The sequence below is a fragment of the Myzus persicae genome, unplaced genomic scaffold, assembly GCF_001856785.1.
Source record: "Myzus persicae strain clone G006 unplaced genomic scaffold, MPER_G0061.0, whole genome shotgun sequence".
Taxonomy (NCBI): Eukaryota; Metazoa; Arthropoda; class Insecta; order Hemiptera; family Aphididae; genus Myzus; species Myzus persicae.
This window is the reverse complement of record NW_019104482.1, coordinates 37,130-49,740: the sequence shown is the minus strand read 5'-3', so window position 1 is coordinate 49,740 and position 12,611 is coordinate 37,130. Positions and strand designations below refer to the sequence as shown.

The following is a 12,611-nucleotide window of genomic DNA, read 5'->3' as shown; positions in this document are numbered from 1 at the left end:
AGACCTAGCATTATTAATCGATAATGCCACTTTTCAATGTTGCAATGGTTTGAAGTTTAAAGATCTTGCAGTTTTATCAAGTGTTTATCATACTAATGACATAATACCAATAACAGAGACTATTCTAAGTCCTATAAACTCTGATGATACAGTTCAACACTGCTTCCCAGCCAATAATCCGGATGGAACTTACCAGTAAGTTTTATTTAATCTAATTATTATTATGAACCATTTAGTTGCCATAAATTATTAATTTTAGACACTAACTTAGAATGTGTAGATCCTTTGGTACGGGTTTTAATTTTAATCGTACGCTTCCAACAAACAGTTTTCATGGACGACGATAAAATTGTAACTAAAGTATCTATAAAGTACATTCAAATGTTAATATCCCTGTTAATTATACTCGTTAATTGTAGCTCTACAAAAGGGGTCAGTAACCATAGTTTCAATTTTGTTATAAGATATAATAAAATAAGTTATTTCCAAATGGTTTGGTGTCTAGATCTTCAAAATATAAACAATAAAACTAAAAAACTAAAACTATTAAAACAATGACAAATAACATCTGGATTCGTCTGGATTATTGGCTGGAAACCATTGTTGAATTGTATCATCAGAGTTTATAGGACTTCGAATAGTCTCTGTTACAGGTATTATGTAATTTGAATGTTGTACAGTTGATGAAACTGCAGGATCTTTAAACTTTAAATCATTGCAACATTGAAAAGTGGCACTATCGATTTATAATGCTAGGTCTTCGTTGGAATCCCTGATAACAGCATCAATAACAGTTTGATAATATTCTAGGCTGTATACTGTTGACATAAACAATAATGTCATGCGGTCAGTGACTCCGGGATCAGTATCCTCACAATCTTCAATAAAATAGAAGACTATCTTCAATAGAAGTTAATGCAGTCTTTTTTAAAAGTCTTTGACCGGAACATTAGAACAATTTTAGGATAGACATATTGACTGTTTTTCAAACTATTCTTTAATAAAAGTACCACATATTTGAAGAAGCTAACTTTTCTTGATTTTGGTTGCTCCAAAACTCGAAATACAAATAACATATTTAAAAAAAATAATTGAAAAACTGAATTAAATTCTGATTCCCCAAACGATGATATGACGTATATATTCAACTTTGTTTCTAAGACATTTTTGTGTCTTTCCTGTAATTGATTCGAATCACAACGTTCTTCAAGTTTTTCTGCTTCAGATCTCTTCTTGGAAAATGTATTTATTTGTCCTTCATGATATTTGTTTGACATTTAAATAATGTTGATTATATTTGCAATAGTTACAACCGTATCTTGTACGAATTTACTAAAATACTTAATTTACAGTTTTGCGGTTTTGACGCGGTTTCTTCTTCTGTGATTGTTGCCATATAAAGGCTGCTTAAAACTTTTTACTTTGGTATTACGAAACGATTCAATTCCGCTTACGGAGGGTTTATTGATTTCTTATCGTTTTCATCCAATTTATGTATTTACCTTTATTCATTAGTTTTCCTAATTGAATGACCCTTAATAGTGGTTTTACATTTATAGGTAAAGAATTTGCTGATTCAGTTGATACTTTACAATCAATTACCACGTGCTCCTCAGTACTTGCCGAAGCAATTTCCTTAATGGGTTCTAATGAAGACTTGAGTTCTGATTGTGGTGAGCGCTGAGTATGACCCCTCGCCTGACACCATTTATGTGGTGAGCGCTGTGCAGGACACGGCTATCTATACCAGTGGTTCTCAACCCATGGGCCGCGGCCCACTTGTGGGCCTCTAGCAGCTTGGTGCTGGGCCGTGAACCATAGTATATTATTATATTATTATTATATTATTATTATAACTGCCGTATGTATATGTATATATATATGTGTGCTTACGTATATAAGAGGGCTTCAGAGATTTTTTTTACAAAATTGGTGGTCTGCACAACTAATACGGTTGGGAACCGCTGATCTATACCACTTTAATTATTTAATGACGTAGTAAAGTCGTCAGTCTTGAGATGTGTGTTGAGAGTGACTGGTAATGAAAGCAGTTGTTTTCATTTCGAAAACCATATGAAAACATTTAAGAAATTTGTAAGGAAAATTCATCAACCTTTTAAACAAGCTGTAAAACGGTACTCAGAACATGTAACGTTTAAACCACAACCAAACCATTTGGAAACAACTTATTTTTTTATATTTCCTACAACAAAACTTGAAACTATAAAAGGGGTTACTTACCCCTTTTGGGGAGCTACAATTAACATCTGTTTTATCTGTACACAACTTCTGGTTTTTTTTAGGAGGCTCAACGACTGTAGTTGTTGTATCAGTTTTAGACAATGTATCGTCATTAGATGTTTTATCGTCTTGCTATGTACTACATCTTCTTTGAGTTTATGAACATCTTCTTTGGGTGTGTCAACCTTATTTTTCTGTAAGCCACTAAAATTAATTAAAATTATTAACTTGAATAAGTATTTTGAGATATTAAACATACAATTATTAAAAATGTACATGTATTGAAAAATGTATTATTTGTTATTTAACTATAGCTTATAAAAGAGTTCTATACAAATACTATTGAAAGTATAAATTACATATAAGTGTAACTCAGTAGTGGAATTACGAATTTTCCTAAAATTCAATCAAATCAGTTGTTTATTAGATAAGTCGAATGGCTGTACTGTAGTGCGTGGTCTGCCCGTAGTACAATTTAATATATAGTTTAATCAAAATGTTTACTGTTTGTCATTACAATACTATATAGATTATGACTTTCAGAATTAATAGGGGTCCGTGAAAAATGTTGTAATAGACAAATGATACGACTAAACTTTCAATTATTGAACAAAAAGTGTAACCTGGATATTTATATATTCTGATAGATTGTTTGTTATAATGGGCGCTTTCAAATAGTATAATCTATCAATTTTAACCAAAGTAAACATTTTGTGAATCTTTTTACAGATCTATTGTAAAGATCTATTTTAAATTTCAAATCATTCAGAATTTGGCAAAAACGATAAAAAATATAACAAAATTCTTGATGGATTGAACATATTATTTTTAGTATTCGTTATCATTTTATCGAAATTATGTATTTTAAAAGTCTTGTTTAAAATAAAAACAAATTTAATGCTCTATGAATACAGTAAATTTAAAAAAAAAGTTAGGCGTGGTACGAAATTCAGTGTTCGTAATATTACTAGTATTTGTAGTGTAGGATATCACTAGTACCTATTTATATATAATATATAAATATAAAATAAACTCACCATTTAAAATTTGATAAGTCTTTTGGAGTTAATCTTATCAAAAAAAACTAAATGTGGCATGGTAATATTTTTAAATGAGTTATTGATATACTTTTTGGTATGCTTAGGCATTTTCGATCTGAAAAAAAAACATTTATCAGATTAGAAACACAATGTTCACATTTTAAGTATACGTTTTAAAATAATAATTATTATTAAAAACAATATGCTACATGACGCATAAATATAATATATATATATTGCAAACAATCAATTTTTTTATTTATTATACTCATTGATAAATTGTCTGCACAATTTCTTTAAGCTAATCGCTTGAATTAAAAGTGTTTTGATAAGTTGCAATGTTATTTTTAATTATATTTTCATTTGTATACATGTATAACTATTAACTAAGTATATATTATTGTATATAAATAATAATATAATAATTGTGTATGAAGGTAACAGAAAGATCTGACAAAAGATAAAATGTACCTACGCTACAGAAAAAAATTTGGGAAATGACATGGATAATAAATAATTAAAGAAATATACTCATGATAGGAAATTACCAAAAATAATATTTAGAAAAAAGTTGTTACGTTTAAAATTAATTTAAAAAAAATTAATATTTAAAAAAATATTCAAATATAAGCTACTTGACTTATATAAATGTTTTTACCATCAGTTTTATAATCTGATTTTCAAAGTGGCTATTTTGAAAGAAAATTTTTCAAAAAATATAAACGAAATAACTGGTAAGTGGATAATGCTCCAGTAGGTTGCTAGGTTAGTACTCTAATGGAAGTTGTTAAATTTGAATTTGATAATTCACTATCATTGTATTATACTAAAAACAATTCTGAGTTGAGACGGTTTATCCACCTACGATATTTTACATTATTGCATTATATTATATTGTTATTATTACTACAGTATATGGTAGGTTGAATTAATATTATTTGCATACTGTCTTTTTTGTATACAATAACTTACTCAAAAGGTTTAAAGTAGGTACCCACAAATAATGTCTTAAAATTAAAACAAATTTTATTTTGGTTATTTAATAAGTGATTTTGTCCAAATTTAAATATAAAAATAATTATAAAAAACTGCCTTTATAATATTTTGAGATTTTTTTGGTTACATAACAACCTACTTACGTGGAACCTCGTTTTTAATCTTCAATCTTTAGGTATAAAAGTTAAACATTTAATACATTTTAAACAACAAAATAATTTGTACATTTTCAATTTAAAAGTCAAAATTTGAACTTTACAAAAAGTTGAGCCTATGTGTTTCTAATATTTGTTTACTGCTGTTGAGACAATATATCAAGAACCTTATCGTAAACTTTCAAACTCTTTGACCAATGAATACAATTTTATTTACATTAACAGAACAAAAAAATGAATAAAAAAATTGAAAAATGAAAATTTCAGTTAACAGCTCAAAAACGAGTCAACATATTTTGAAAATGTTATTAAGTACAGGAAATGACAAAATAAATATTTGGTGTAAATTACAAGAATTTGTTCTTAAATTACAACAAATTGGTAAATTGTTAGGTCCAATGTTATAAAAAGTGGAACTTCAAATGCTCATCAAAATTTAATTTGACTTCCAGAAGACATTTTTTTTTTTAATAAAGGTAGACAAACATATGAGAAATCTTGAATTAAAAGAGAACATTTTTTAGGAATTTGTAACTCAAAATAATTTTAAAACTATCAGAATTTGAAATTCAGAAGCATTTAAAAAATAACTATGGATTTTTTTTAATTTTCACTTACAACAACTTACTAGGAATCTTATATTTTATTTTCAAGCATTTTGACAGAGCAAAACAAAGGATATTTTAAATTTTGATCCCTCAAATGCAATAATTCACTTTCCCTTTAGAAAGTAATTGAAGTTGAAAATTGAAGCATTATTTTGACTATTTATTATGTATACAGAATCTGTATTGCAGACAAAAGCCAAACACATCATTATAAGAGCAATACATTCATCACTCAGAATCTAAAATGTATTCAATAAATCTAGTGCAAGTGTTTCTAAATTAAAAATAACAAAATTATTGCATGAGTCGGTTCTTTCTGTTACAGTGTTACACCCATATACTGATATTTTTGAATAGTACTGCATATCTAATATTATTGATTTTATAATATACTTTATAGGAGGTATATTATAAAATCAAAAATAACACTAATAAATAACTATAAGGTATGTTGAATAATTAAATTATTCTCAATAATTTTAGTATGAAGTTCTTCAGTTCTATTAGTTCTTTTTAGACTTAAAACAAAACCCCAATGTTTGATATTATTAAATAGAAAAATATCTAAATACCCATAAGACAAATATTGATCATTATTATGTAATATTATCCTTGATTATATTAAATTAAGTATTTGTTACAGTAAACTTAGTTTTTTATAATTATAATACAATAATATTATATTATTATGTATAATATATACATTAATCTATATATTTTTATTGGTAAGTACCTATATATTAGTACAGTTTATAAACAACTGCTTAATTCTATACGGGAGGCAACTAGCACACCAATATTGAAAGTACAAATAGTGAGCCAGTAGGAAAGCTCAGCCATACTTAAAATTGAGACACATGTTTTACATTCACAGGAATAATATTTGATGGAAACTCTGCAACACGACCAGAGTATAAGTCGAATAGCAAAATAGTGAAGAAAATAGTTATGAAGGGGTGACTTTGAAAGCATTGAAAGTACTATAGGGAACATTGATAATACTGTGGATGATATTTTTTAAGATTTGAGTGAAATAGCAATTTGTTAATTTTGGTAAAAAATTTAATTTAACAGATATATAGAAAAATGATAAAGTTGTATATTCAATTGCAAACACAATTGAAATCAGTCACCTTATCTCATCAAAATCTTTTGATTTTTCTCTGAAATTTGTAGCAGTGACTTTAAATGAATCTAGTAAAATAATTGTTAAAAAATCAAGTTTATGTTAGAAGTTTATTTAGAATTCTATGATAAATCATTGCTCCGAAAAAATGATTTTAAGTGGAAAACTAGAGAAGGGAATGTAGTATTACTTTTATCATTTACCTACTAATTATATTCTATGATACATTTGTATTGCAACGATAGAAATTTATTTCACTAGGTTTAGAGTAATATAATTGATTTAATAAATGTTTACCAAAAACATGGTATTTCACCTCGTTACGTATTTTGTATAATATACCTATTCAGACAATATAATTTTCACATACGTTTAGAAAAAATGGAACTCTGGTTAAAACAAGTTGGGAGAGCTCACTCTGCTAGAGTGCTAAATTTCTGATTTCTAAATAAAATACATAGAGAAACCAAATGTAAGTCAATAAACTAATAATTAGTTTGTAACCTTTATATCTTGGTACTTTTTATTAATATTGATTACTATAAATTTATAGTAAATACTCATATTTTGATATTTTTGAATACTGGTCAGTGGTCAATTTAAATAGAACTTCGGTTAAAAAATCGTAAAAAAAATATTTTTTTTTTCATTTAGTATAACATAAATATCCAGTCTTAAGTTATGATACATGTAAACATGCATATTGATCCGCGTTTAATACGATCTAGCTGTGTGAATTATTGTTATTATTATTAGTCATTAAATACAATAATACATTTAACTGCCATACCTGAAAACGATACCAAATTTCTAACTAGTTCACACTATGTAGAAATCTCGTTTTATCCTATCAACTTAATATAACTTAGAACAACTCAACAATCACGGGGAATTTATAAAAGATCTAATTAAATTATTATACTTAAACTATAATTAATGTCATACACGAGGGCATGATCATCAACATAGGTATCAGTAGCATACATTATACGAATACACTGCAAATTCTGATACATCTTGTTAAAAATTATACTTATATGTACATAATGTGTACTTATGTGGTGGACTAATGTGGAGTACACATGGACACAATATAATGTATTATGAAATATAGTTCAAGAGTCTTTTATCTATATTATTATGTGAACACTGAGTATATAGTATAAAGCTAAAGTATAAGTATAAAGCTTCCATTTGCAATTTAATTCAAAATTTTATTTTGGGTTTGGCTTGGTAATGAGATATAATAAATATATGGTGCCGGTGTGGTTAGATGTTGAATAAAAGTACGGTTCGAGACCATATTTTTAAGTTCGACCCACCTCTAAATAAAACCTACGGTTCGACCAAAAGGTATTCGATCATAAGGTTATATATTATCGTAAATAAATGATAAACACAACGTAATGTTATATAATTTGTTGAATTTACTTATTATTAAAACGACATGTATACATGTATATATATATATATATATACAGGTACAGACTTCCGTTTGTGAACGCGACCGTGGAGGCTACGGACCGAATTCGCAAACGAACCGAATATTGGCGGCTCTTAAAAATTCTGAGATTGCGATCGGAGCACGGGCGGCGATTGAAAAGACAAAACGAATCGAGAAATAAGAGTGACGGACGACCGTCGGCGGCAATTTTTGCGATTGAAGTTTCGGGCCCTACGGGCGGCGAACGAATGAAAACCCGACTCTATCGACCGTAAAAAATTAAGAGTAACGCGATAGGAGCGCGAACGGCGCCGAAAAGGGGTCGCGAGCGGTAAACAGGAGGCGAAAGGGGATAATTTTGAAAGGTTTGCGAAAGTTTTGGGAAGAAAAAGCGAAACTATTAGGACCGGGATTAGGACGAAAAGCCGTGAAAGAAGTTATATAACTTAAGATTATAGGCTAACTTTAAGAAGTCAACAGTCACAACGGTAGTTCCATAATATACTTTTATGACCATTCTCACAGCTCATTCCAAACATCGGGAATCACTATCGATAGTATAACTCAGTAGTATACTTCGCTAACATATCGCTGTATCCCGAGCACACGCGTGTTTACCTACTAGTAGATTTAAATCGATTTTAATTGAAGCGAGAACTAGAAAGTCACACGGCATCTGGTGATCAAAAATGATTATGAGAATCGATTTAAATCGATTTTTTGACACCGATTTATTCATTCCGATTTAAATCGATTCAAAAATTGATTCACCGACGTGAATCACCCATCACATCCTACTACCAACATATTACACAATAACGATAATAAACATGAATACGTTACGCGCCAAAAATGATTACTTATTATTATTATTATTATTATATTTTATTAAACATCGTCGTACCTGTCAGCGTTTTCAAGAACGTTGTTGGCCTTAATGAGGACTGTTTCGTCCAAAGGCAACGGTGATAGGCAGGCTGGGGGTGCAATGTCGTCCAACGGTGGAGGTGCGGAGCTAGCGTCTTCCTTTGGCGGCAATGTGCGACCATCGTCAGTATTTGGCACCGGTGCGAAGATGGCATCATAGTTTTGAGGCGGTGTGCAACTAGAGGCGTCATCTTTCTCTGCCAACAATCCGACATCCGACATTTTGGTTTCGTTAGTCGGCGGCGGTATGGGGCAGGACGCGTCGTCCTTCAGCGGCTGTATTGGGCATGTGGCGGCTGCGGCGTCGTCCTTTGGCGGCTGATCGGCATGGCAGTCGTCGGTACGGTTCACCGGGATAGCAATTTGCTGATCATCCAACATGGCGGTCGTTGTAAAAGTGATGCAGTGCACGTGTTTCCCATGGTTTTTTTTTTTTGAGAGAGACGTGAACGCCGCGGCGATGCTGTTCAATACAAGACAGTCATAAGATTGAGCACTGAGCAGTTAACAATAGTTATTATGTATAATATTATCGAACTATTAAATAAAACATAAATGTAGTAATCGTTAGCTGTTCGTACGGTTCGTTGTGTGACGACGTAGTGAGGAGCGGGACGAAGCTAACGAGAGTGGGTCAACAATGAACGCCGCCGTGTGCCTGCGCGGTTGCGCGTGAAATAAATGCTTGGCTATGGCGCAGGTTGTGGTGACCATAATATTGTAGTGTGGACTGGTGCCAACTGTTAGACTCGCGTTGGTCGGCGACGTGGAGCGGAAACGAGAGAGCAACAGAGAGAAAGAAAAACAGTGCTGCCTGGGTTTATGGACATGCTTCGCACATATGTATTACAATATAATATGTAACTGGAGAAATTATTTGACGGGTCTACGATATCTCGCCACCGAACGAATAGTGGGTTGTTAGCGAAGTCGGTTTACAGCATAGTACCCTGAGAGAACACAGCCGTTTTTGGTCGACGAAATGGTGCACTGCTGCCAACGGGCAGTAATAAACGTATAAAATTGTCTGTAGCCTGTTGGCTATACCGAATAATTTACGAATAAAAATGAAAACTGAATGCTTTGATCGTAATGTTGGAATACCCTCCACCCACTATATATACTACGCAGTTATTATTTTCATATTTATAATTATATACACACGATATAAGTACCCTCCTACAATTGAGCCTCTACAATCATGCTCTAAATATGGTATTCTGAAATAAGCCTCGACTACAGGAAAATAAAGACAAGGAAAAAATTACTTTTCATTGGTTTATTATTCTTTAATGACATACTATATTAGATGTAATTTTTTTCTTTATAATTAATTAATAAAATACCTAAATATAGTAATTAGAATACTAAATTGTGCTCCAAATTTTTTAAAATACAAAAATTGAGGAAGTAATAAGGATTTTTAATAAGGCTTGGACGTCTAGTTTCGAACTCAGGAATATTTGAAATTTCAATTTCAGTGTCTAGAAATCTCACATCACCTACGAAAATTGGCAATTGAATAATACCAATAATGAATAATACGGTTCAACGTCGTATGTCCGGTACTTTTTCATATGCAAAATTTAAAATCCGTGTTTGAATGTCTATCAATTGAGTCACCTCAAGTGAAAATCGATTACATTCAAGTTAGGTAGCAAGATAAACAATCCGACTTCGTCGGATCGCAGACAATGTACTGCAGCTCATCAGGTAGACAATCCACCTGTGCATTTGACGCCGTATTGTAAAATATGTATTTAGATATACAATTTGTACGTAAACAATTTATTTGTGCCGATTTCAACCCTTTAAAATCAAAATTTTGAAAAATTCATTCTTAGTGGAACTTGACATTATAATATTAAATATTAATCCATCCTCAAAATTTCAATTCGATAACTCAAATAGGTTCGGCTCTGCGTTGACTATTGCTAAAGTAACTTTTCTTTATATATAGATAATATACCGAAATTTTTATTTAGTGTCGTTGTAATATTAATATAAACTAATAAATAATAATATACAGCTGAGGTGACCAACGACTGTAAGTATAACTCTTAGTAACAGTGCATATTGTAAACAAATGTACAGCATTTAGGAAATTTTTTGAATTTAATAAAAATAACTTATTTATTTCTGGTTTGATCATGTATGTTATTTGATAGCACAATAAAATAGCTTAAAAAAATTGCAAGGAAAAGTTGATAAGTTTTTAAGATACATCAGCAAAGGTACGGTATTTATCGTATTGTCTTTAGAATCCTCGACCCATACAATTTATGAATTTAAAAAGTATACGGGCTCTCGCACGACGTATCTTTTGAACAAGTACCGCACTGAACACATATTATCATCCGATCTTCGTTGAAGTTTCATTGTATTTCTAAAAACGTCGATCAAATTTTTTTTAAATATTGCACTTACCTACCTACGAGTCGCAAAAATGTCATCATATCTACCGATATTATTTCATATTTTAACCGTGTCACCTGCGCATATCATTGTGCCACGACCTGACTTATATCCTCTATTTGAACCATTATATTATATAATATATGTATGTCATTCTGTGTTTTGAACGAAATAATCACGCAGATCGAGAACATCAAACTTTAGGAATGCGTATTAAAAGGCGTAAAACGTGAGGACCAATAAAGACACGGTTTCAATATTGACGAACCGCGGCTGGGCGAACACAATAACCCACCGCAGCATTCAGTGAACGCCTACAACTTGTGGTTCTACAAGCACAATAAAGTATAACTGAAAACGTACCTAATATAACTAAACACAGGTATTCTGAGAGCCGTGAGTAGAGCGACGACAAAAACTAAATGTTCAAATTCTGTACACGCATTTTTACTATAGTTTTAAAAATTGCTCATTATTAAAGTTCTGATTTTGAAGGTATTTGCTTTTTTTTTGTTCTGAAACGAAGCTACGTCGTTATAACTTCTATTTATACCAAAAAAATTATTAATAAATGATTTTGATTTTTATAGGCAAATATTTTTTTGTTTTGATAATATAAATTTTTTTTGTTTCTTAACACTTTTTCTGGTAGAAACAATGCTTTGATTTTAAATTTCAGTACCTTTTATTTAACCGTTTGGCCGTTTATTATTTACAGCGTTTGCAAAACGCCCACAAGATAAAATGATCTACTTTGATAATACTATCATTGTATACCTATACAATATTTATAATATAACTCTGTAATGGCAATTTATGCCAATTTTTAAATGTTTTCCCTGCATGAGGTCTTAACCATACATCTATGTTTTTATACAAGTCGATATATTATCGTAAACCAAAGTTAATTTTTTTTGAGTAATATTATGTCTTAAATAATTATCTTACGTAATAATGATAACTTCATTTTTTACCAATAATAACAATGATCTAACCATATATCAGTATAAATAGTAGCCACTAAATTGTATAGCCGAATCTTAATAAAAAGTACAATATACTGTACAAGTAGCGTACAGTATGTATAATTACAAATAAAAAAATAGGGTGAAGAAAAAACAATTTTAAAGAGAAAAATGTAAAATTTATATATTGGTTATGAACCGTTAATATAACATACGTAGTTATACTCGTATAAATACTGAAAGAAAATAAATAAATTATTAGCAAAACACAGATATCGCAAAATACAAACAATATAATATAAAACTGATTAAAATTTCTCTCATTCAGGGACTTGTAACAATTTAAAAAAACAATGATAGTGTTACATCCTTGTGAAAAAGTCACGATAATTAATAAGATTATGTATATATTCATTACGATTTACCAATATCTGACTGTCATAAAATTAATAGCCTTAGCTGTAGCCTGTAAGAGACCTTAACTGGTTTCAGAATTCCGATCAAATGATAATTTGCAGTATAAAACATAATATTAGGTAGGTACCTACATGAAAGGTTGTATATTAGATAATGTGTGCTGTATATTGGTTAGCCGTATGTTACTATTATTTATTTACATTTATACTTTATACTGATGCAGTATATAATTTTTTTTTCAAAAACATGTATTATAAACTATATTGATAGTCAAATT

General features: G+C 30.2%; 1 protein-coding gene and 1 pseudogene across 1 annotated transcript; both read right to left on the bottom strand.

Moving 5' to 3' along the window:
• Positions 1-546: 546 nt before the first annotated feature.
• Positions 547-2,951, bottom strand: LOC111042463 (annotated as a pseudogene).
• Positions 2,303-9,165, bottom strand: LOC111042465. The gene is made up of 3 exons (XM_022327093.1): positions 8,515-9,165; positions 3,279-3,396; positions 2,303-2,445 (listed from the first exon to the last, which is right to left on the bottom strand). Exons 1-2 carry the CDS (start codon positions 8,916-8,918, stop codon positions 3,282-3,284), a joined length of 519 nt encoding a protein of 172 aa, XP_022182785.1. The 5' UTR covers positions 8,919-9,165; the 3' UTR covers positions 2,303-2,445; positions 3,279-3,281.
• Positions 9,166-12,611: the final 3,446 nt, after the last annotated feature.

What these genes read in the sequence shown, in the direction of transcription:
- LOC111042465 (XM_022327093.1), bottom strand. Translation starts at nt 8,918, where the DNA reads ATGTTGGATGATCAGCAAATTGCTATCCCGGTGAACCGTACCGACGAC. An exon ending in GTTCTTGAAAACGCTGACAG is followed by an intron (nt 3,397 to 8,514) that starts GTACGACGATGT and finishes TTTTTTTTTCAG; the next exon opens with ATCGAAAATGCCTAAGCATA.